Source organism: Podarcis bocagei, assembly GCF_964188305.1.
Source record: "Podarcis bocagei genome assembly, chromosome: 4".
Lineage (NCBI taxonomy): Eukaryota > Metazoa > Chordata > Lepidosauria > Squamata > Lacertidae > Podarcis > Podarcis bocagei.
Genome location: NC_138128.1, coordinates 1,401,257 through 1,427,157, shown reverse-complemented (window position 1 = coordinate 1,427,157; position 25,901 = coordinate 1,401,257). Strand labels below are relative to the sequence as shown.

The 25,901-nt window shown below is 48.4% G+C and overlaps 1 protein-coding gene across 3 annotated transcripts in view; it reads right to left on the bottom strand.

The window, feature by feature from the left end:
• Positions 1 to 708: 708 nt before the first annotated feature.
• Positions 709 to 25,901, bottom strand: part of FGF12 (fibroblast growth factor 12) — a 231,204-nt gene continuing 206,011 nt past the window's right edge. For all 3 annotated transcript variants that reach the window (XM_081190671.1, XM_081190670.1, XM_081190669.1), the window contains 2 exons: positions 8,408 to 8,606; positions 709 to 1,371 (listed from right to left, as the gene is read on the bottom strand). In XM_081190671.1, coding sequence (XP_081046797.1) covers positions 1,253 to 1,371; positions 8,408 to 8,606 — 318 coding nt within the window. In that variant the 3' untranslated portion in view covers positions 709 to 1,252. The remainder of the gene's footprint in view (positions 1,372 to 8,407; positions 8,607 to 25,901) is intronic.

Below are 25,901 nucleotides of genomic sequence, written 5' to 3'. Positions count from 1 at the left end.
TTCCCACAGGAGGAGTGTTCGCCTCCAGGCCAGGAGAGGCGAGTCACCAGGGGATTGGGGCTGCCCTATGCGTTGGGGCAGAAAAAAGCCAGCCAGCCCCAGTCCCAAGTTGCGGGAGCAACATTGTTGGTAGCCTGTTCCTGCCGGCACCCTGACCTGCTCTCCTGAGTTCTTGACCATGCCCGACTCCTTGCTTTGGACCTCGCTTCGCCCCTGATGGACAGCCTCCTTACCCTTGACCTAGGACCAGATTTAGACCACGCCGCATAATAACACCCCCCCCCCGGGACCAGCACACACTGCCTCCTATAGAACCATAGAACTGTAGCATTGGAGGGGTTCTGGGGGTCATCCCTGCAATGTGGGAATTGTTCATGGGGCTCGAACCCACAGCCCCGAGATGAAGAGTCTCACACTCTACCACCTGAGCTTTTCCTTTTAGCTCTGCCCTGTGTGACAGACTTTCTTTTAGCCACCCCAAACCTTCAGCTTCATTGGACGTCCGTGAGATCCTTGAGTTTTTAGAGAGGGAGGAAATCCTAAAAGGAACCTGAGATTCGGATGATGCATTAAGCAAAACTCATTCCAGTTTAAACCTGCAAGGATCTCGTTTGCTGAAAACTCAACGAGGGGAAACGGCCGCGGATCCGGAACCCCACAGCAGCACCCGGTTCCCAACTTCCACACTCCGCCACAAACTGAGCTCAATTCTCCAAAAGCAAATTCGTTTTATTTTTTTAAAGATAACACCTTTATTTATTTAGTCATTTATTATTTGTTAGATAATAATCTGTTATAATTATTGTTAGTCGTTATTATGCAGAGATGAACAATTCCCCTCCCCCTTGGATCACGGAGCAAACGGTTTTGCTGCTTTTATCTGTTGTTATTATTATTTTTCATGTTAATGGAGTCCCGATTGAAAATATATATATATTTATATATATATATAACTCTATATATATCCACGTATATCCTTTCTCCCCTTCCCCCCTTGGCTTTGGGCATGTGTGGCTGGGTGTGTGTTTTGTACTCTAAAACGTTGCAACAGGCAAGATCTCCTCGTCCTACACAAAGGAAAAAAGGGTTGAGTTCAGAATCTTAGCCGCTACTGGAAGCTCCTGCCTTGCTCCTCCGCCTGCCGCTGTCTCGGTGAGGGTTCGCTGGGTGGAATGAGTGGGTGGGTGGGTGGGAAGGAGGGAGGGTGGGAAAGGCCTCGGATGCAGGGATGGGCGGGTGTCTGTCCTCTCAGCTATGTCGAGTCCTGGTTGACGACTTTGCCTCCGTTCATGGTGGGCGTCCCCGAACTTTTCCTGGAGCGGCCTTGCTTCTCTCCAATTTCATGCAGCGATGGCTCTCTGTACATGCACACTGGAAAGAGAAAAAAGGGAGCCGGCGTTAGTGGAAAGGGCTGCATGTGGCTAGAACAGGGGTCGGCAACCTAAGGCCCAGATCCAGCCCAGTACGTTTCCGAGCACAATTCAAAGTGTTGGTGCTGACCTTTCAAGCCCTAAACGGCCTCAGTCCTGTATACCTGAAGGAGCGTCTCCACCCCCATCGTTCTGCCCGGACACTGAGGTCCAGCTCTGAGGGCCTTCTGGCAGTTCCCTCACTGCGAGAAGCCAAGTTACAGGGAACCAGGCAGAGGGCCTTCTCGGTAGTGGCACCCGCCCTGTGGAACACCCTCCCTTCAGATGTGAAGGAGATAAGCAGCTATCCTATCTTTAAAAGACTTCTGAAGGCAGCCCTGTTTAGTTAAGTTTTTAATATTTAACACTGTATAGTTTTTAACACTCGATTGGGAGCTGCCCATAGTGGCTGGGGAAACTCAGCCAGATGGGCGGGGTATAAGTAAATTATTATTATTATTATTATTATTATTATTATTATTATTATTATTATTATTATTATTATGTGCATCTGCACATGCGTGTGACATCATTTTGCGCTCATGCACAAGCGGCGAAACCCGGAGGTAACCCTTTCCGGTACTTCCGGGTTGCCGTGGGTCGCAACCTGAAAGAACGTACTGTATTTTTCGCTCCAAAAATTAAGGGGACCTGTGTGTTAGTCCCATGGAGCGAATGCAGGCTCCTTGGCTTCAGCGATAGCAACGCGAAGCCTCCAAAGCGCAGAGGGAGTGCTTTGCGTTGCTTTCGCTGAGGCCTGGAGAGCGAGAGGCGTCGGTGCACACCGACCCCTCTCGCTCTCCAGGCTTCAGGGATAGCCACCTGAGGCCTTTGGAGCGCAGCGGGAACTCGCGCTGCGCTCCAAAGTCTTCGCAACCTTGCCTCCGCTCCTGGACCTGGCTGTAGAAGTTGCGCATAGCTAAAGAGAAAGCCAATGTCGAGAGCCAGTGTGGTGTAGTGTTTAAGAGCGGTAGTCTCGTAATCTGGGGAACCGGGTTCGCGTCTCCGCTCCTCCACCTGCAGCTGCTGGGTGACCTTGGACCAGTCACACTTCTCTGAAGTCTCTCAGCCCCACTCACCTCACAGAGTGTTTGTTGTGGGGAAGGAAGGGAAAGGAGAATGTTAGCCGCTTTGAGACTCCTTAAAGGGAGTGAAAGGCGGGATATCAAATCCAAACTCTTGTTCTTGTTCTTGTTCTTATTATCACCTTCTAAATCCGGCCCGCAGACATGTTTTGACATGAGTAGAATGTGTCCTTTTATTTAAAACTCATCTCTGGGTGATTTATGGGGCCTGCCTGGTGTTTTTACATGAGTAGAATGTGTGCTTTTATTTAAAATGCATCTGTGGGTTATCCATAAGAACATATGGCAAGCCCAACTGGATCAGGCCAGAGGCCCATTTAGCCAAGCACTCTGTTCTCAGGGTGGCTGATCAGATGTCTGCAGCAAACAGATCAATGTATGGTCTGATCTGAGGGTCAGTGATGCTGACCTGGGAGACCAGGCTTCTAATCTCTTCTTGGCCATGAATCTCACTGGGTGGGGCCAGTCATTGCCTCCCAACAGGGTTGTTTTGGGAATTAAATGGGGGGGGGGTCTTTAATGCCACCTTGAGCTCCTTGGAGAGGAAGGTGGGATATAAATGCACAAATAACAATAAATTTCCAAGCAAATCCTGCAAACAGAGGGGCCTAAAAAAGGCTGTTCTGTGCCAGCAATATCTTATTAATTTGTGGACTGGCTTGATTGCTCTAGCAAGTGAACCAATCCATGAAGTACAGTGTAACTCCCCTAATGCCCCATTTTACCTTTGGGCTCCTTAAACCAAGGCTGCAGTTGCCAAAGCAGAATGCCTAGTTGCCATTTGGGGACCAGGCGTCTCGAAAGTCACATTTTTCAATCCGACTTTTTGTTTCCTGAAATCCATTCTGATTGTGCAGATAAGCTATAACGGACAGAATTCTGCCGGGTGTGTTGCTGGTGTGTGAAAGCTGTCAAGATCCGAGGATCCCCAGGCATGCCGCTCCCTCCTGGCGCCCAGGCATCTTCACCTGGTCACAGGTGTCCAAGAGCCAGGTGCAAAATGCACCTGGCCAATTTCGAATGCAGCAGTGACCTTGTCTGTTCTGTTTCACGATGCCTCTGGGCACGTGCAGAACACCTGCCTCCCACACTGAGCAAAATCCACCCGGCTCCAGTGCCTCTCTCGTTCTGAAAATCCCTGCTGAGCAAGCCGGAAGCACGAGACACACGCAGGGCAAAGCTTCCTTGCAAGAGGAAAACGCATCTCTGCAAAAAGCCATCTCCACTTTCCCTTTGAAGGGCTTCTGTTAAGCTCCCGGCTCATGTCCCTTTCAAGCCAAGGCCTTCCCAAAGCACGGAGGGGGAGGCGGGGAAGGGGGGTCTGGTCTCCAACAGATAAGGCTCTTTCCAGTCCCCTTGGAGTTATTTTTCGACTTGGAGCCTTAGATGCCAGACGCACAAAGGAGGAGCCCCAGTCCGCCCTGGCTGCTCCTGGAACGGATCCATCTGGCTTTAAGAGGTTGGGGAGGTCACCCTTCCTTGGGCTCCTGTTTCTTATCAGCCCCAAACAACAGAGGACTCAGGCAGCACCAAGCCAAGGAGCTCGGGTGCCCCCCACCCAATGACCTGGATTGCCAAGGCCTTTGATCTCAGCTGTCCGAGGTGAAGACCCAGCTCCCTCTTCCTATCTTGAGCCAGAGCCTTGTGGGTTCATTTCAGGTCAGGGCTGGAGGGGAGGGGGGGGGGAGGACCAGCCTTTCCTAGGTGCCAGAGGGTTGAGGCGCCAGGGATCTTTCCAGCTCCATGCAAGGCCCACCGAAGCTCAGGGGTGGCATGGCTGCTTTTCATGCAGAAGGTGCCCGGCTCATCCAGGCAGAAAGGAACCCAAGGAAAAGACTCAGCAGGGAGATGGAAATGAATTTGGGACAACTTCCATTCTCATACAATTTCCTAAAGGAGAACCATTTCAAAACCCTCTGTCAGTGGTATTTATCGCCTTATAAATTTAATTTAATATCTGTTAGGATCAGACAGAAGCTGGAGAGGTGGATTAAATAAAGCAAATCACCTTTTAGAATTGTTCTAAAAATATATATATTATGGAAATCAGGTGGATATGTCTGATATGGTAGGATAGCCTAACCTCTGGTACCTAAAGTATTTATGTTTGTTCATCTGAAAGATGCTATTCCAGTAAATGATCAAGAAATAGTTATAACTGTTGCTAAGATTTTAATAGCTAAAAATTGTGGGGGAGCATGTTGCCTACTGTATCTGAATGGCCTCAGAAAATCTGGGGCACAGTAACGATGGTTAAGCCTAACTTACTACAGAAGAATGCATACAAACCAGCCTAACAGGTTTATGGAGGAAATGGGTAATTATTATTGTTTTTTGCAATGTTCTGGAACAACATCAGCGATAAAGTCCAACCTAAGGCAGTTTCCCACCTGCTGTAACATTATTCCTTTATGCTCTTTGGTTTATTTTGTTTAATAGCAACAAATAAGTAAATGCGGGAGAATCTCCGGAGTCAGGATCGCAGGGCTCAATGTTTTATGGGTTTATGGGACTAAAGAGCATTTTACAACACCAGGTCTTGCATGCTGCTGCTTCTCCAAAACAGCACTGTGGGCAGGGGAGGGGGACGCCTCCCCAATTTGCAAGCTATTCGTACTGTTGGAACATCCAAACTGCAGGCAGGCTGGGTGGGGAGCTTTTCGCTGCAGAGGAGTAAAATCCACACAGTTTGTGTGCATGCTCTGTGTTTCTTAAAAGCAAAAAGACTTGCCGCTGTTTGTTTTTCTCCCTGCTGCCTAATGCACTTCCCACTCGCCCATCCTGCTGCCAAGTGCCTTTCTAAAAAACGGGACATTGGTTCAAAGGAGCTGCTTGCATTGCAAAAGTGGATTTGGGGCGAGCAGGCGAAAGTAAGCCAGGGCAAGCGAGGAGAAGCGTGTGTCTCAGCAATGGCTTGTGCTCAATGGAATGGCAGGCAGGGAGTCCAACAGGAGGAGTAATTAATAATAATAATAATAATAATAATAATAATAATAATAATAATAATAATAATTTATAATTTATACCCTGCCCATCTGGCTGGGTTTCCCCAGCCACTCTGGGCAGCTTCCAACACAATATTAAAATACAGTAATGCATCAAACATTAAAAGCTTCCCTAAACAGGGCTGCCTTCAGATGTCTTCTAAAAGACTGGCAGTTGTTCTATTTGACATCTGATGGGAGGGCGTTCCACAGGGTGGGCGCCACCACCGAGAAGTCCCTCTGCCTGGTTCCCTGTAACTTGGCTTCTCGCAGTGAGGAAATCTCCAGAAGGCCCTCAGCGCTGGACCTCAGTGTCTGGGCTGAACGATGGGGGTGGAGGTTTCTCATTGCTTTTCTCCCAAGGAGCAGGCATCTTTTAATTTCGTGGCTGCTGTCACCATCTGCAGTGATCATGGAGCCCAAGAAAGTAAAATCTCTCACTGCCTCCATTTCTTCCCCTTCTATTTGCCAGGAGGTGATGGGCCCAGTGGCCATGATCTTCATTTTTTTGATGTTGAGCTTCAGACCATATTCTGCGCTCTCCTCTTTCACCCTCATTCAAAGGTTCTTTAATTCCTCCTCGCTTTCTGCCATCAAGGTTGTGTCAAGGCTCACATACTGGGGCTTTATTAAGGCTCCGGAGCCATCTGACCACACCAAAGTGGCTAACAACAGCAGCCACCTGCATTGCAAGGGGCTGGACTAGACGACCGCTGGCATCGCTTCCAGCTCTGCACTTCTGTGATTCTGTGAAGGTCACGGCAAAGGCAGCCCTTCTCAGACAAGTCCCTCTGTCCTACGCGGGGAGAGAGACTGGGGGGAAATCACAGCAAAGAGGAGGAGGAGGAAGAGAAAAGCAGCTCAGAGGAAGGCCGGTGAAGACAGGCAGGGATTCATCCTGCCAAAGGGGAGCCTTGGCAAAGAGGGATGGGGGCCTAGCCTTGTGCCGGGGGCGCTGGAACTCCAGAGTAAAGATGCAGGGCAGCCTGGGCGTAGCTGCGACCTTGAGGATGCAGCGGAAGGTGGGATATTGAGGCCAATTTGTACAGCATCTGGGAGCTTTCGCTTCCTCCTCTGCCTGCCATCTGTTTAAGGGGATTGGAGAGAGAGAGAGAGAGAGAGAGAGAGAGAGAGAGAGAGAGAGAGAGAGAGAGAGAGAGAGACGCTGACCCATGTCTGTCTCCCAGAAAGGGATGCCTAGAGCCTGTTTATCACAGACGTTGGGAGGGAAGAGTGAAAGAGAGAGCCAGTCTCCTAGCCGAAGCAGTCAGAGCAGGGGGACAGGGATGCTCAGTCCTTTGCAGACGAGGCAGAAGGAAGACAGCTTCCCTGCTTACAGAGAAACCACACATGCCCACCCGAAGGCATCAATGCCATCCAGATTTTTTCCCTCTGGCACCCGGGACCTAGGTGGCAGGGGTGTGTGAACCCAACACCACGGGCGGAAGGTGTGTTTCTGCAGCATGCCGGAACAAAAGAAGGGCCTCCTAGATGAGGCTGGTGGACCATCAAGTCCACCATCCTCACAGGAGGCCCATTATAGGAAACCTGCCGGCAGGACCCAAGCCCAAGAGCTCTCTGCCCCCCCCCCCCGCTGGTGGTTTCCAGCAACTGGCATTCAGAAGCATTGCTCCCCAAAACTGTGGGGGCAGAGAAGAGGCATCTTGGGTGCTAAGATGAGCAGAGGGTGCCTTCTTAGTTGTCCCTTTGCCCTCAGAGGCTCGGTGTGTGTGTGTGTGTGTGTGTGTGTGTGTGTGTGTGTGGTCTAAGCGGAGAGGCCTTCTCTGTGGTGGCCCCTAAGCTGTGTGACTCCCTCCACACAGAGGCTCGCCTGGCACCTTCATTGCACAGCTTCCAGAGGATGCTGAAGATACACCTGTTCACACCAGGCTTATGACACCTCAGGTGTATGGTTTTTAGGAACCATCTTATTTTTGAAATTTTAAGTTGTTTTAAACACAATGTGGTTTTTTTTATAAAAAAAATATTGTGCAAGACTATGTTCTGATACTATTTCTATGTTTCACACATTTCAAGCACATGCAAAGTGCCTTGCCAGAGAATTCTGGGCCCTGTACTTCGTTAAGGGTTGCTGGGAATTGCAACTCTGCGTGTGGTAATGTCCAGAATTCTCTGGGTGAAAAAACGAACTTTGAAGGTATATTGTGTACACAATTTTTAATGTATTTTTAACCTTCTGTGGGGAGCTGCCCAGAGTGGCTGGGGAAACCCAGCCAGATGGTCGGGGTAGAAATATTATTATTATTATTATTATTCAGCCCAAAATGCAATGTGAAATCAGACCAGGCTACGCACCCCAACAAATGCCATTTGGCAAGCAGCATAGTTGCATCAGATTTATCCTCTGTGCCTTTGTAAGGGAATGCTCCCTTAATCAGACTTAGGACTGAGGCCCCGTGGCCAGCTTGGTTTGATCCAGTTAGGCTTGCACTGTGATCTGGAATTCTTATGATGAGCCATTCCCAAATCTAATCAGCTCAGCTTTATCCCTCTGAATGGATGTGAAATTGGGGGTGGGCTATCCATAAAGCCTGACCAAAACACACCTCCATAAGCCAGCTAATAATGGAACTTTATCAGTGATGTTTCCCTCCCTCTTTTCATGGCTGGGTCCCAAATATATGTCTCCCCACCCCCTTTGTCATTTTATAGCTGCAACAGGACACAAGCGAAGAGCAGGACAAAAAAAAATGCATTATGCCAAAGAAGCTCGCCAAGCAAACGAACGCCAGGTCTCTCGGGCAAGTGAGCCCAGCTGCATTTTGCACAAGAGAGTGAAAGAGAGCCTGGGGAGCAATCTGACTTTGCTCAGCATCCCTCCCACCCCGAAATGAAACACCGCTTCTTCACCAAACACCTCCCCTCCAAATGAAGAGAAAGCAAAACTGGGGACTCCGCCCCAACCTACCTTCTATGGGTTTCGGTACAAAATGTGATGATGGTTTGGTCTTTTTCACCCGGTTCCCCTTCATAATCTGCCCTTCTTTATTGAGCCCCAAGAACCAGGCTCTGCCGGATTCCTGCTGCCGGTACAGCGTAGAGGAATATATAACGTAGTAGTTTTCAAAAACGGACTCCTTAAATTTGCACTCTGGCGTGAAGATGTCCTGCAGCGAGGGAAGAGAACAAAAGAGGGGGAGAGGGATTAATGCAGAGTCGCTCCAGAGCAGGTGCCGGCCAAGAGATAATCTGTGCACCTCTTAGCGTAATCTCTTTAATGAACAGAAAATAAAATTAAAAGAGGCAGCCCCAGCCGCCAGCAGCTGAGCAGAATCTCAAGAACCAGTCGCTTGAAAGATGCAACGTTCAGCTCCATCGCATGTTCGCAAATTATCGTGGTGGCAGAGAGGGCCAGGACCCCCAGAGTCTCTCACTGCTCAGAGGTGAGAGAATCATAGAATTGTAAAGGGACCCTGAGGGTCATCTAGCCCAACCCGCTGCAACCTTGGCATTAGAAGCACCACACTCTAACCAACTGAGCTATCCAGAATCGGGATGCTGTGCGCCTGTACAGGGACATAAGAAGCTGCCTTCTGCTGCCTTGTGCCGTCAGACCATTTGGTCCATCTAGCCCACTGGGTTTCAGGCAGGAGCCCCCAGAGTCTGCCTGGAGCTGCCACTCAGGGGGTGACCTTGGGCCAGTCACTATTTCTTAGCCTAGCCTGCCTCACAGGGTCGTTGTGGGGATGGAAGGGGGAGGAAGAGGAGAACCACGGACGCCACTTTGAGATCCTTGGAAGGAAAAGGCGGAACATGCATGCAATAAAATGGAATAAAGTGGGGGGGGGGCCTGAACCCGGGACCTTCTGCTCACAAGGCAGATATTCTATCCCCAATGCTGTGGTCGTTCCCAGCTGCAATTCAAGCATAGCTGTTAACCTTCCCCTTTTTTGCAGGAAATTCCTTTATTCCAGCGCCATTTCCCGGTGCTTCCCGCTGCTATCCCGGATTGTTAGATATCCCGTAGACTGTCCCCAGGACAGGTGAGGCTGCTGATCCCTTATTTTCAAGGCTGCTGATCCCTTATTTTCAAATCTGAAAGTTGACAGCTATGAATCCAACAAGGGTGTTTCGATTTATACACGAGATCGTAAAAATAAACAAATAAACAAATAAATAAATAACAACAACGAAGCAGGAAACTCAAGGAAAGTTCACAACAGCTTAAAACACACAGAAAGCATGAAAATACTAAAATAGGTTAAAATTCGCACCAATTGTTTCAGCACCTGGAAAGGGTCATCTAAACAAGAATTTTAAAGGTAAAGGTAAAGGGACCCCTGACCCTTAAGTCCAGTCGTGACCGACCCTGGGGTTGCGGCGCTCATATCGCTTTACTGGCCGAGGGAGCCGGCGTACACCTTCCGGGTCATGTGGCCAGCATGACTAAGCCGCTTCTGGCGAACCAGAGCAACGCACGGAAACACTGTTTACCTTCCCGCTGGAGTGGTCCCTATTTATCTACTTGCACTCTGATGTGCTTTTGAACTGCTAGGTTGGCAGGAGCAGGGACTGAGCAACGAGAGCTCACCCCGTCACGGGGATTCGAACCGCCGACCTTCTGATCGGCAAGCCCTAGGCTCTGTGGTTTAACCCACAGCGCCACCCGCGTCCCTTTCAAACAAGAATTTTAGCAGGTGCCAAAAAGAGAGCAGGCAAAGGCGGCTGCTTGATATCAATAGGCAGGGAGTTCCAGAGTATAGGCAGGGGCTGCCAGACTAAAAGGACAAGTTCCTTACAGATGTGGAATGGGAATTACGTGGCAGCTGTGGCAGTGCTAATTCCACCCATCCAAGGAGTGCAGTGGACGCATGTGGGGTATTGGCTGTATACCCCAACAGCAACACCTCGAACTCGGCCCGGTAGCAATTCAGAAACCAGCGCAGGACTCTGAGCGCAGCTGTCATTTGCTGACAAGGCCTCCCTCCTGTCAGCAATCGCGCTGCAGCATTCTGCACTAACTGCAAGCTCTGGATCAAGCACAAGGGAAGCTCCACACAGAGCGCAGGGCAGTAGTCCAGTCCCCTCCCCCCAAATTATTATTATTATTATTATTATTATTATTATTATTATTATTATTATTATTATTATTATTATTATTTTGTCCCCAGAGAAAGCAGGCAAGTAGATTTGCAGATCCCCTGAAAAAATCCTTCTCACTGCAGCCCCCAAAGCCTGCTCTCCAACAAGCAGAACAGGCAGAGCTGTCAACCTGTTTGAGACTTCTCAGTTGATTGATGGCCTGCCACTTAACCAATCGACTGATGGAATTGATTAAACCGAAATTAATTTGCATTTCACTCAAAGCTTCAATCCGGGGAGCTTTTTACAGAGACAAAAGTGCGAGATAACAGGCAATTTAAGCAAACAATTTATCGTAGAAAGGGGGGGTTCTCTCTCTTATCCCAAGTACATGCTAGAAGCAAAGCAGCGTTTTTTAAGGTGCCCATAAACTTGCAGCCCCACTGATTAAAATGGAATAACGCCAGCTAAGCAATTTAAGCTTTATAGGTGATTAATCTACCAGTTAAAAAACTGGAGGTCTACAAGTGGCAGGGTATAGTTTGAAAAAAAAAACATAATCTAAAAGGCATCAGATGTACCAGGATTGACTTTACACACACACACACCCCTCCCCAAACACCACCTTGGCTGGGTGAAAAAAGGCAAATTCCATGCCAGGGGCCATCAGGAAATGAATTGAAAACAAAACTGCCAATATCATAATGTTGTTGTACAAATCTATGGTGCAACCGCATTTGGAATCCTGTGTGCGGTTCTGGTGGCCTCGCCTCAAAAAGGAGATTTTAGGGTTTGGAAGGGTTCAGAAAAAGAACGAAAGATCTTTCTCCCCAGTTCTCTCTCCCCATAAACCTCACAGTGCCTGTCTGACACAGAATGCAACTGTCATGCGGAAAGGTCTCCTATGAACTGAAAAAGGAGATGTTCTATGGACCTTTGTCGTTCATGAAAATATTTAAATAAATAAAAAAATTAGAAAAAAGATAAGGGCAGCCAAAATGATGGAGGGAACGGATCTACTCCCCTTTGAGGGACTTTTTAGTTTGGAGAAGGGGCAAGTAAGAGGTGGATCCTAGAACGGTAGAGTTGGAAGGGACCCAGAGGGTCATCTAGCCCAACCCCCTGAAATGCAGGACTCTCAGCATGAGGGCTCCCATCCAGTCTGAAACCCCACCAGACCCTGCTTAGCTTTGCAAACGCGTAAACAGAATTGTAGCAACGAGAAGAGTATGTGCTGCAGCAAACGGGTTTTCTTTCTGAGAGGGTTTCGGTAGCCAACAATGCAAAGCTGCCTCTGTACCAAGGAAACAAATTTCTGAGCAGAGAGCACAGCTTTTTAGCAAATATGTTTTCTGTTTAGAAAAACGGCCTGGCACATTATTGAGCTTTGCAGTTCTCTCCTTTCTGGTGTGCCCCTCCCCACCCTAAAAAGCACAAGAATGCAAAACTGCACAGGAAGGCAGAATAATTGCTCCCATTGTCGCTTCATACAATGCACTCAGGACTGTATACACAGCCAATTAAAAGCAAGCATTTATTTTTAACGCTTCACATCATAATCCTGAGTGCATTGAATGAAACGGCCATGAGACTCCATTTTAATGGGTGTTTCTGTATAACAGCTCCCCTTGGACTGGGGTGGGGGGAATGTCAAGCTTGACATGAGCGGAATCATTTCCCCAAAAGTAAACCCCACATTTGGGGTCCCTTCTGACCCTACAATTCTCTGTTTCCAGACTGCACAGATCTAAGCCTTGTCTGAATTATCATAGGCTCTCTTTCCACGTCACAAATAGCATTTAATGTTGGGCTTTAGAAATTAATCATCTCCTTTCTTATAAGACGAAGCCATTTGTTTGGGTCCTGCCCTCTGGAACGTGAGAAAACAAGCTCACTCCATCTTCCGTGGGACAGGCCTTGAGGGTTTATTGAAAACTTCCTCCGAGGAACTCAAAGCGGTCTTCATAATTCCCTCTTCCCTTTGGCCTCACAACGACCCTGCGACAAGCCCAAAGTCACACAAGTTCAGCTTTGCGGCTGAGAAAGGATTTGAACCTGGATCTCTCTGCCGCTGTCCAGTCCTGCCCCAGGCCCAAGGAAATTTGCAAGCTGAAGGACGGCTCGGTTTCAACCACGAAATGACCGCTGGGACACAGCCGCTCCCCTGGCTTATTTTATATCCCTTGATTTAAAGGGATGCAGTTTGCAGTTAAATTTAATAGGTGGAGACAGTTTGAAAATGGACACTGCTTAAAATTCCTCTTTGCCTGGAACCCATAAGGTCCCAACAACCCCCTTTTCTCTTTCCGTCTCATTTCAGACCACAAGCTGTTTGGTTTGCAACCCCAGGAGAGATCCAGCTATTGTTCGATTGAGGAATGCATTGTTCCCATCTGCTTATAGATCCCATTTACTGCACAGATGTCTGGAGGAAAATTGGCAGAATTAGCTCTAGTTTCCAAGGTGGAGAAAACATCAGGCACCACCTTGGGCTAGCCACAGAAGCTGGGCACAGACTGCTGGATCAGGCCAATTGCCCTTCTAGTCCAGCTTCCTGAACAGCTGCCTGTGGAAAACCTGCAAGCAGGATTCGAACTCAAGAGCAACTCCCACTTCCTGCAGATTCCAGCAACTATGGAGGCAGAGCAAAGCGATGTTGGCTATTAGCCGTCGATAGCTGCCTCCTTCACAAATTGGCCTAATCCTCTTTTCAAGCCAGCCAAGTTGATGGCCAGCATTGCCTCTGGTGGCAGTGAGTTCCATGGGTTCTACCACTATGACGACACCTTGAGATTTTGGATTTTTGGATGAGCTTTTTCGGCAGCAGAGACTTGGCTTTATGCCACAAGGTCGTGGCCGAGAATCACACGAAAACCGCATGGAAGATGGAGCGAGCTTGTTTTCTGCTGCTCCAGGGATTGGCACCCAAAGGACAAGAAGCGAGATTCTGAGTAAAGTTCAGGAGGAATTTCTGGATGGTGAGGACTGTTTCACAGGGGAATGGACTCCTTCAGAAGGTGGGGGTTTTTAATGCAGAGTTTGCATGGCCATCTGTCAGGGATTGGGCTAGATGACCTTTGGGTTCCTTCCAGCTCGACAGTTCTATGATCCTATGACATTTGTGGCAAGAGACCAGGCTGCCTGCCAGGCCACAATTTTGGCCCATCAGCTTCTGATAGACTGGAGTTAGCCGACCAGAGGCCTCCTGGCTTCTCTCCAAGCCCCAAGCTGCAGAGGAGAGCCTTTCTTTTTCGCAAATTCATTCTCTTCCTCCCCCAGCACTGCCGGCCTCGAAGCCCAATTTCAGAGCTGTCAGGAGCAGAACTGGGGATTCAATTTTCCCTGTCACTGAAACTTTCACCCTCCCCCAACCTCTGCCCAACCCCTCCTCGCTGCGTTCAGATTATTAAAATTTTGACAACCCGCTGACAAGATGGCCACGTTGGACCAATTAACTGGTGGCCTTTGGGTTGAAAGCTCCGGATGGGGCAGGGGATGGTTCTTTGGGGCTGGACGTGGGGCTCTAAAGCAAAGAGAAATAACACACCATCTGACAGCCTGTTTTGTTGTGGGTGCGCAGTTGCACACATTGCACGCCGTGTAAGAGGTGCGCCTCCTTTAAGGATTTCTGTGCACGACTGCCGAGTTTTGGTGAGAGCAAAGGGAGGCAGGAATGATTCTGACATTACACTACGCAAGACCTTAAATCCAGACCAGCACTTGCTGGGGCGTAAGGAGATAAAAAAGAATACGTTTTGATGCTTTTATTTTTTTAAATGTATATAGCAACCCTTCATCTGAGGAGAACAGGAATCGTTGCTATGGGGTCATTGTATTGTATATTCAGAAAAGGGCAGCCCAAATGAAGCTGAACGCTGGAAGAAGATTCAGGGCGGATAAATGGAAGGATTTCAGTATGCGGCACATAGTTAAACTATGGAACTCCCTGCCGCAGGAGGCAGTGATGGCCACCAACTTGGATGGCTTTGAAAGAGGATTAGACCAATTCAGGGAGGAGGAAAGGACTATGGATGACGGTGCTCTGCTTCAACAGTTGCAGGCAGAAATGCTTCCGAATCTCAGTTCATCTATTATTATTATTTTATTATTATTATTACTTTCATATTCCTTATCTCCATTCCTTTCCTTATTTTATCTCATATATACTTTATCTAACTTGTAAATTGCGGGGTTTACCCAAAGCATGTCCAGGTTTTCACTGGTGGACAATGTTTAATTAAATATCCTTTACAGATCCCCCATTCTTTTCTATACCTTTGAGTTGGCTGTCTCTTAATTGTCTCTTGTCCATTTTGCTAATTCGAGATATTCAAACCATTTCTCCTGCCGTTCCGCTTTCGATGGTATCATTTCGCCTTTCCATTTTTTGGCGACCAGTATTCTCGCCGCTCTTGCAGCATATAAGAATATTCTTCTTTCCCCCCTTAGGATCCTTTTCTTAACGCTCGCAGACCCACGGTGGAATTATCTGTTCTGGGACCTCCTCTGCCAATTTTTCCACTGAGGCATCTGGTCGGTCACAGGATGCTGGACTAGGTGGCCCATTGGCCTCATCCTGCAGCTGATCTTATGTTCTCAAGTGCTGGATGCATCCCCGGAAGCTGCTCAGTTTTTTTAAAGCGAAGATACTGTCCCTCCTGCTCTGGGCAGGACCATCTGCTTCCCACAGAAAGGGGATCTCACTCAATCTGTCTTTCACCTCCCACCATTTTAAGCTGTCCCCCCGCCCTGCAAAATGCCAGACATGCACCAAATCCCCCCCCCCCCGCTGCTTTGAGCTGGTACAAGACTTGGCTCCTTCCCCAGGTTCTTTCGATACTCGTCTCCACACTTTAGGGATGGATCTCTGGCTGCTACTTTAATTGGACAGAAATACAACTTCCTTCTCCAATCTCCCCCTCACCACTTCTGCTTCTTCCTTTTTCACACACACACTCAAAAAAAACCCCCCACCACGCTGAGGCACATGGCATGGAAACCAATCTGCGATCAAAAGAGGCTTAGCGTCAAGGTTTTCTCCAAACTGCCGGGTGGGTCTTGCCGGCGGGAGTGATTTTTCGCAGTGAGCCAGAGGGAGCCAAGGTCACTTTCAAAAGCGATTCCTTCCTTCCAGATGGCAGCTCAAGGTACCAGGGCCTGCATCTCATAGAATCAGAGTTGGAAGGGAACCTCAGGGGTCATCTAGCTCAACCCCCTGCATTGCAAGAATCTCAACTAAAGCATCCCTGGCAGATGGCCACCCAACCTCTGTTTAGGAACATCCAAAGAAGGCGAGCCCACAACCTCCCGAGGGAGCCTGTTCCACCATCAAACGGCTCTTACTGTCAGAACGTTCTTCCTGGTGTTGAGTAGGAATTGTGCCGGGCCCGGGGGTAACCTGTGAAACACAGTCCAGGACTGGTCCAGAATCCGTAGGTTCTGCTGGGAGTCAGTCCGACAGGGTCAAGGCAGGACACGAGGCAGGAAACCAGGCAAGGTCAGGCACAGGATCTCAGGCAGGATCTAGCATGCAGCAATGTTGCTCCCGCAACCTGCGGTGGGGTCTGACAGCCTTTTATCTCTGACGGGGTAACGGCCAGTCCTGATCCCCCGGTGACTCACCTCCCTGTTTCGCCCGAAGGCGAGCACTCCTCCTGTGAGTCCTCAGGTCTCTCCTTCTCTCAGACCCCAGTCTCTGCAGCTTGGGAGACGTCGGTGGGTTACTAGACCCAGAGGCCGCCTCAGCCTCTTCTGATCCAACTGGTGGTGGAGCAGCTGTAAGTGATGGCCCAGCTGGAGGCAACAAGGTCATCCCCGCATCTGGAGCCAGGGCAGGATCAGGCCCCTGACTCGGCCCAGCTGGTGCTTGTTGCAGGGAACCTGTGCAGACTGGGACTCTTCTGGATCAGGCCCCAGACTTGGTTCAGATGATGCCTGAGGCAAAGGATCCGGTGCGGACTGAGACTCCTCTGGGTCCGAGTCCCAGGCCATCACAGGAATCTCCTGAAAAGGACCCGAAGGCCAGCTTGTTCCATTCTCCATGTGACGGCTCTTCAGATATCTGAAGGTGGCTCTCATTCCACCTCTCCGATTTCTCTTCTCCAGGGTAAACTTGATCCGTGTGGGACTGGAAGGGCCACTGGCCTGATCCAGAAAGGCCCTTAAGAACCTAAGAAGATCCTGCTGGATCAGGCCAGTGGTCCATCTAGTCCAGCATTCTGTTCTCACAGTCGAAAACCAGATGCCCATTAGGAGAAACCCCCAAGCAAGATCAAAGCCACACAGCAACTGTGGCCTCCAGCAACTGGCATTCAGAAGCATTGCTGTCCCAACTGTGGAGGCAGAGCTTGGTCACTGTGGCGAGGAGCCATCAACAGCCGTCTCCCCTGCCATGAATTTGTCTACCCCCTTTCACAGCCATCCAAGTTGGTGGCCATCACTGCCGCCTGTGGCAGGCAGTTCCATAGTTTAACACAGGATGAAATCCTTCCATTTATCTGTCCTGAATTTTCTCCCAGCATTCAGCTTCACTTGGGATGCCCTTTTCTGTACACACAAGACAATGATTCCATGGCAACGATTCCTGTTCTCCTCAGAAGAAGGCTTCCTATATACAGTGGTACCTCGGGTTAAGTACTTAATTCGTTCCAGAGATCCATTCTTAACCTGAAACTGTTCTTAACCTGAAGCACCACTTTAGCTAATGGGGCCTCCTGCTGCCACCGCACCACCGGAGCATGATTTCTGTTCTCATCCTGAAGCAAAGTTCTTAACCCGAGGTACGATTTCTGGGTTAGCGGAGTCTGTAACCTGAAGTGTATGTAACCTGAAGACTATGTAACCCGAGGTACCACTGTACAGTGGTACCTCGGGTTAAGAACTTTGCTTCAGGATGAGAACAGAAATCACGCAGTGGCAGCAGGAAGCCCCATTAGCTAAAGTGGTGCTTCAGGTTAAGAACAGTTTCAGGTTAAGAACGGACCTCCGGAATGAATGAAGTTCTTAACCCGAGGTACCACTGTACTTTTTAAAAAACAAAAGCATCAAAATATATTCCCCATCTTCTGCTCGGCGCTGATGGGAGGAAACATTCAATTGCTGCTGAGCCTGTTGAACCCAGTCATGCAACCCTCCCAAGTCTCCCTATTTTCCAGGGACAGTCCCGGATTTACAGAAGCCATCCCGGTTTCTGATTTGACCCTGGAATGTCACACTTTTCCTTAGGACCTCCCTATTTTCATTGGAAAAATGTTGGAGGGTATGGAGTCATCTGCCCCTCAAGCCATCTGAAGGGAAGTTTTTAAATGTTTAATGTTAAGAGGAGAGCGCAAAATATGGTTTGAAGCTGAACATCAAAAAAAAAAATTAAAAAAATAAAAGAAGATCATGGCCACTGGGCCCATCACCTCTTGGCAAATAGAAGGGGAAGAAATGGAGGCAGTGAGAGATTTTACTTTCTTGGGCTCCATGATCACTGCAGATGGTGACAGCAGTCACGAAATTAAAAGACACCTGCTTCTTGGGAGAAAAGCAATGACAAACCTAGACAGCATCTTAAAAAGCAGAGACAGCACCTTGCCAACAAAGGTCCGTATAGTTAAAGCTCTGGTTTTCCCAGTAGTGATGTATGGAAGTGAGAGCTGGACCATAAAGAAGGCTGATCGCCAAATAATTGATGCTTTTGAATTCTGGTGCTGGAGGAGACTCTTGAGAGTCCCATGGACTGCAAGAAGATCCAACCTCTCCATTCTGAAGTAAATCAGCCCTGAGTGCTCACTGGAAGGACAGATCCTGAAGCTGAGGCTCCAAGACTTTGGCCACCTCATGAGAAGAGAAGACTCCCTGGAAAAGACCCTGATGTTGGGAAAGATGGAGGGCACAAGGAGAAGGGGACAACAGAGGACGAGATGGTTGGACAGTGTTCTCGAAGCTGCAAACATGAGTTTGACCAAACTGCGGGAGGCAGTGGAAGACAGGAGGGCCTGGCGTGCTCTGGTCCAGGGGGCCACGAAGAGGTGGACTCGACTAAATGACTAAACAACAACATATTATGTTTTTTTATATATGTTGGAAGCCGTGCCCAGAGTGGCTGGGGCAACCCAGTAAGATGGGTGGAGTATTATTATTATTATTATTATTAACACCCCTATTTTCAGTGGAGAAATGTTGGAGGATATGGTTGTGGCTTTGGAAAACATGCTTCCTTCTGCTGCTCCCTGGCCTGACGAAGCAAGCCGCATCATCAGGACAGGATTTATCAGCCATCTTGCTCAAACTGCTCTCTTCTTGCCGCCCCAGAACAATTCACCCATTTGATGAACACGGCTTTAGAAAACTGAGGGCTTCCACCGACAGCAATCCCTTCCTGTCTTCAAAACACGTGAGGCAGCTCTGCCCTGGGAACAAGCCACCCCTTTCATCTTCCAGCTGCGGGAAAAAATAAATATCTGCCAACTTGGAGGAACGGGGCGAGGGCGGTGGGAATGGCTTGCCGAGCGTGGGAGTGGGTGGCATCTGAAATCTCAACCAGCCTTGGGATCACAAAAAGCATCTATTTCAAGATCAAAACATGCGTTAGGAAACCAAAAGCGACTCGAGGTGGCAGCAGGAGGGGCGCCACTTGGAATGCTCTTCCTACAGTTATATTGCAGGTTAATTAACATTCCTGAATCCCATTAGCGTTCCTCTTTGCCACTACTGGTTAGGCTTAGAAACGGCCCTTTTTGGGGTAGGCGAGGCAGGCAGATCTGATCCGTTGCAGGTAGACAAATGAGTAATAATAATAATAATAATAATAATAATAATAATAATAATTTATTATTTATACCCCACCCATCTGGCTGAGTTTCCCCAGCCCCTCTGGGCGGCTTCCAATTGAATGTTAAAAACAATACAGCGTTAAATATTAAAAACTTCCCTAAACAGGGCTGCCTTCAGATATCTCTTAAAGATAGGATAGCTGCTTATTTCCTTGACATCTGATGGGAGGGCGTTCCACAGGGCGGGTGCCACTACCAAGAAGGCCCTCTGCCTGGTTCCCTGTAACCTCACTTCTCACAATGAGGGAACCCCCAGAAGGCCCTCGGTGCTGGACCTCCGTGTCCGGGCTGAATGATGGGGGTGGATACGCTCCTTCAGATATACTGGATGGGGGCCATTTAGGGCTTTAAAGGTTAGCACCAACACTTTGAATTGTACTCGGAAATGTACTGGGAGCCAATGCAGATCTCTCAGGACCGGTGTTATGTGGTCCTGGCAGCCAGTCCCAGTCCCCTGCCGCATTCTGGATTAACTGCAGTTTCCGGGTCACCTTCAAAGGTAGCCCCACATAGAGCGCGTTGCAGTAGTCCAAGCGTGAGATAACTAGAGCATGCACCACTCTGGCGAGACAGTCTGTCGGCAGGGAGGGTCTCAGCCTGTGTACCAGGTGGAGCTGGTAGACAGCTGCCCTGGACACAGAATTGACCTGCACCTCCATGGACATCTGTGAGTCCAAAATGACTCCCAGGCTGCACACCTGGTCCTTCAGGGACACAGTTCCCCATTCAGGACCAGGGAGTCCTCCACACACGCCTGCCCCTGTCCCCCAAAAACAGTACTTCTGCCTTGTCAGGATTCAGCCTCAATCTGTTGCGCACACAGTAGGTTTTGCAAAGGATTGAAAGGTGCATTCAAGAGCTCTTCCAAACTTCTTTTATTCAGGTGTTTGTTTTGAATATTCATAGTCCGATCTTCATGCCTACAAAGCGTGCCTTGCACATTCCTATTTTTTTTTCCTGCTGGTGCAGAAATGGCCTGACCTTTCCCTTTTGGCCACTGCCCAGGCCATTTCCAGAACCAGACTCTTAACCTCAGAGCATCGGGATCTGACTTGGATCAATTCTGGTCTGCGGCACGGGGACTTCACCTGGCCATTAGACTTGCCAGATAAGTGGATAAAGGACAGGCAAGATCTGCAGAATCTGAACATTACTGGTGTGGAAAGAAGCAAACCTGTGGTTTGGTTGAGTCCCTCTGTCTGACACTGATTCAGATTTGTGTTTTTTTATATAGATATAAATATTTATTAAGATTTTACAAATTATAACAAACATAACAACACACACACACACACACACACACACACACACACACACACAAACAAAGATAACATAAAAAAGAACAAGTATAATTTCAATACCTTATTTTCTTAAAACTTATTTCACCGACCTCCTCATACCTCCCCTTTCTGCGTTCCCATTTCAAAAAATTAATTCAGCAAATCCTCACCCTTGATTTTATCTAATTATCATCCTTACTTTCCTTTCACTTAATATTTACAGCTGTACTCCATTTAGTTTTAAAAACCACATTATTCTAAAATTCATAAATTTTACAATATTTCTTAAGGTAGTTCTTAAATTTCTTCCAATCTTCTTCCGCCGTCTCTTTTCCCTGGTCTCGGATTCTGCCAGTCATTTCTGCTAGTCCCATATAGTCCATCACCTTCATCTGCCATTCTTCCAGAGTGGGTAAATCTTGTGTCTTCCAATACTTTGCGATGAGTATTCTTGCCGCTGTTGTAGCATACATAAAGAATGATCTGTCTTTCTTTGGCATCAATTCGCCGACAATGCCCAGGAGAAAGGCCTCTGGCTTCTTAAGGAAGGTATATTTAAATACCTTTTTCATTTCATTATATATCATTTCCCAGAAAGCCTTAATCAACACTGATTCAGATTTGACTCCCTCACAAGGAGTCTTTGGTTGTGGGTTTTTACACAGAGGTCGGGTGGCCTTCTGTCAGGGGTTCTATAGCTGTGGTTCCTGCATTGCAAGGGGTTGGACTAAATGACCGTCAGGGTCCCTTCCAACTCTGCTGTTGTATGATTCTGTGATGTGGAATGTGCTGGACAAAGGTAAAGGTAAAGGGACCCCTGACCCTTAAGTCCAGTCGTGACCAACTCTGGGATTGCAGCGCTCATCTCGCTTTATTGGCCGAGGGAGCCGGCATACAGCTTCTGGGTCATGTGGCCAGCATGACTAAGCCCCTTCTGGCGAACCAGAGCAGCGCACGGAAACGCTGTCTACCTTCCCGCTGGAGCGGTACCTATTTATCTATTTGCACTTTGATGTGCTTTCGAACTGCTAGGTTGGCAGGAGCAGGGACCGGGCAACAGGAGCTCACCCCGGCGCAGGGATTTGAACCGCTGACCTTCTGATCAGCAAGTCCTAGGCTCAGTGGTTTAGACCACAGCGCCACCCGTGTCCCTTCACCACCAAATCTACACTGAGTTGTGAGGTTTGCTGAGCCAATCTCTCTCTCTCTCTCTCTCTCTCTCTCTCTCTCTCTCTCTCTCTCTCTCTGTCTCTCTCTCCCCATTCCCACCTCGCAGGGTTGTTGTGAAGCCAGAATGCGGGAGCAAGAGAACCATGAGACGACTTCAAAGAGCTCAGAGGGAGGGCGAGCTAAAATAAACGAACCTACAATATCAAAACAAAACTGTTCCCATTTCTTCAAGCGGAATTATCTGCATTGATCGTGGAGTTTTCTGTTGAAATACCATTGGCTCCGATTCCTCGCGAGGAGAAAACTGTCTGTTCAGGGAAGCACAGTTCTTCCTTAGCTGAGCCTGAGGAGCAAGGCAGACCTGGGAGCTTTCCTGGGAGCACGTCACATGAAATTCTCTTCTCTATTAGCAAGAGGACCCCTTGCAAAACGAGCAAACAGCCTCCCTGGCAAGTGCATGGACTTTTTATTAAAAAAAGAAGAAGTCTGATATGATAGATGCAAACGGATTAGCAAGGAAGGCTCAAGCAAGCCCAGATTGTCTCTGTGCAGATCTTCATTTGCCCCGAGCTGGCTAATGGCACTCTGAATGAATCTCTCCTTCACAAGGTCCCTTAATTCTAGACTAGCCGTGGTCCCAACAAAGCTGAATGATGGAAGAAAGTTCAAGATGTATGGAAGACTGCAAATCTTCACACAGCACATGGTCAAACTGAGGAATTTGCTGCCCAGTGGGCAATGATGGCCACCAACTGGAATGGCTCTAGAAGACACATTCGTGAAAGATGAAGGTCTCGGTGCCTACTAGGCAAGATGGCTACGGTTTAACATCAGTGTCGGAGGCACTGGGGTTCAGAAGTGGAGGCAGAGCTGAGTCATCTTGGCTAGGAGCCACTGACAGTTGGAACTCCTCCTCTATGGATTCATCCAATCTTCAATTTAAGCCATCCAGCTTGGTGGCCATCACTGTGGGAGGGAGCTCCATAGTTTAACTCTGTGCTGCTTAAAGGAGGACTTTCTTTTATCTAACCCAGGCATACACAAACTCGGCCCTCCAGATGTTTTGGGACTACAACTCCCATCATCCCTAGCTAGCAGGACCAGTGGTCAGGGATGATGGGAGTTGTAGTCCCAAAACATCTGGAGGGCCGAGTTGGCCTATGCCTAACCTAACCTGAGTCTTCCAATGGTCAGCTTCCTTGGATGTCCATAAGTTCTAGAGTTAGGAGTCGGGGTGGAAAACTTCTCTTTATCCATTTTCTCCAGGCCACGCATATATATATTAAAAATAAATTTCTATCATGTCATCACTTGGTTGAATTGCTTTCAAACTAAAAAGTGCCAAATGCTGCAACCTTTCCTCTTAAGGGAGTCACTCCACGCGCTCAGACATTTTAGCTGCCCTTTTCTGAATCTTTTCCAATCCTACAATATCCTCTCTGAGGCGAGGCGACCAGAACGGTGCGGCGCATTCCTTGCACCACAGTTAATTGGGGACGGGGGTTGGCTGGTGCACCTCGAAGTCGTTCCCTCCCTCCCGAAGCCACCGTTCTTCCTCTGCCCCCTAAATTAATCCCAGAGGGTGCTTTTCGCTCGGTGGGAGGGCAGGGGAGGCAGTATTATGTAAAAACCATAAATATTCATGCAGATTCTGAGGGATCCCATTCTGGCTGCCTCGACACCAGCATTAGCATTTCTGCTTTTTTGTCAGCAAACCTGAATTGATTTTTGGCTCAGTTTTTAACCTTTGAGGGAAAGCCGCAGTAATGAATTTGTACTCGCTGGGCTTGTGTGCTGAGTGGGAAAATAAGTAGGCGATCGTTTTAAAGGGAAATGACAGCCTTGCTCAGGAGAGGGAGGAGCCGGTGTAACATTCCAAGCTGATCCAGTACTGTGCGGTTGATTTATATCCATTCTGATTAATTAAACGATCACGGAATTGTAGGTTTGGAAGGGACTCCAGGGGCCATCTAGCCCAACCCCCAGCAATGCAGGAGATACAGCTACAGAATCCCTGGCCATCTGACTTCTATGTAAAAACCTCATTCGAAGGAAGTCCATTCCTCCATCAAATGGCTCTTACTGTCAGAAAACTCTTCCTGATGTTTAGTCAAAATCTCCCTTCTAGTCATCTGAAACCATTGGTTTGGGCCCTAACGTGCAGAACAGGAGAAAACAAGCTTGCTCCCTTCTTCCATGTGACAGCCCTTCAGATGTTTGAAGATGGCTCTCATATCTCCTCTCGGTCTCTTCTTTTCCAGGCTAACGATACCCAACTCCTTCGACTGTTCCTCATCAGGCTTTGTTTCCAGACCCTTGATCATCTTGGTCACCTTCCTCTGCACACCTTCCAGCTTGTCAACATCCTTCTTAAATTGAGGCGCCCAGAACTGGACACAGGACACCAGGTGGGGGTCTGAACAAGGTGGAATAGAGATGGACTGCAAAAAGATCCAACCTATCCATTCTAAAGGAAATCAGCCCCGAGTGCTCACTGGAAGGACAGATCCTGAAGCTGAGGCTCCAAGACTTTGGCCACCTCCTGAGAAGAGAAGACTCCCTGGAAAAGACCCTGATGTTGGGAAAGATGGAGGGCGCAAGGAGAAGGGGACGACAGAGGATGAGATGGTTGGACAGTGTTCTCAAAGCTACCAGCATGAGTTTGACCAAACTGCGGGAGGCAGTGGAAGACAGGAGTGCCTGGCATGCTCTGGTCCAGGGGGTCACGGAGAGGCGGACACGACTAAACGACTAAACAACAACAACATGACTTCCCTTGATCTGGACACTTCTGTTGACGCAGACTAGGATTAAATTTGCTTTTTAATAACTCCAGCAATTTCAAAATGCAAAAGGGAAAAGACTTAGGCCCCCTAGATCCCTGGGAGAGGTTCCCCAAAACCTTTCAATTATTCTCCTCTTTCGATCTAGAGGGGACCCCAAAACAGCACATGGTTTCAGGAAGGAAAGACGTAATTGTTTTGGATGGTGTGCCTGGAGAACTGGACATTCCAAGTCCCTCCCACAGAAGTCAGGTCCTACTTGGCTGGAGAAGCAAAACGCTCACTGTCAGGGCGATCAATATTCCTGGCTGATTTCCAGGAGAAGAAAGAACTTTCCACTGTCTCAGCCACATCCTCCTGGCAAACATGGGGAGAACAGGACACAGGGTAGAAAGCACAATATGGTTCAGGCCCATGATCTCCGAAGGACCACATTCTCCCAGATGAACCTGCCTGGACTCTGAGATCTTCTCTCGGTCCTGCCACCCTCAGAGGGATGCTTGGTGGGGACATGGTGAGAGGGCCTTCTCAGTGGTGGCTGCTCCCAGGCAACTTTGGAACTCTCTGCCTAGGGAAGCCAGACTTCATGCCTCCTTGTTGTCCTTCTGCCGGCAGCTGGAGACAGTTTTATTCTGATTAACTGTTTTTAAGGAAAGAGCTTTTAATAGTGCAGTGCTGTTTTTATGATCTGAATTTTAATATACCTGGCTTTTATGTTTTTGGTTCTGTTCAGAATTTAATTACTTTTAAACAATTACCTTTAACATGTTATCTTTTTGTGTTTTATCTGTGCTGTTTTAATTTGTGGAAACTGTTCTGGTCTTGGAAAATGTAGATTATAGGCTTTTAAAATACCAAATATTAGGCCCCTAGGAAGCAGCCTTGAAGTGGAGGTCATAAGAACTTTAGAAGAGCCTGGTGGATTGGGCCAAATGGACGCCTATCTAGTAGTCCAGCACCCTCTTCTCACGGTAGCAAACCAGCTGCCCCAGTGGAAAGCCCACAAGCAGGGACCCGAGAGCAAAAGCACACACTCTCCGCCTGAAATTTCCAGGAACTGGCATTCAGAAGCATCACTGCCTCGGACCGCGGGGGCAGAGCACAGCCATCCTGTCTAGGAGCCATCAAGAATAGCCCTCACCTCCATGAATCATAGAATCATAGAGTTGGAAGAGACCACAAGGGCCATCGAGTCCAACCCCTGCCAAGCAGGAAACACCATCAGAGCACTCCTGACATATGGTTGTCAAGCCTCTGCTTAAAGACCTCCAAAGGAGGAGACTCCACCACACTCCTTGGCAGCAAATTCCACTGTCAAACAGCTCTTA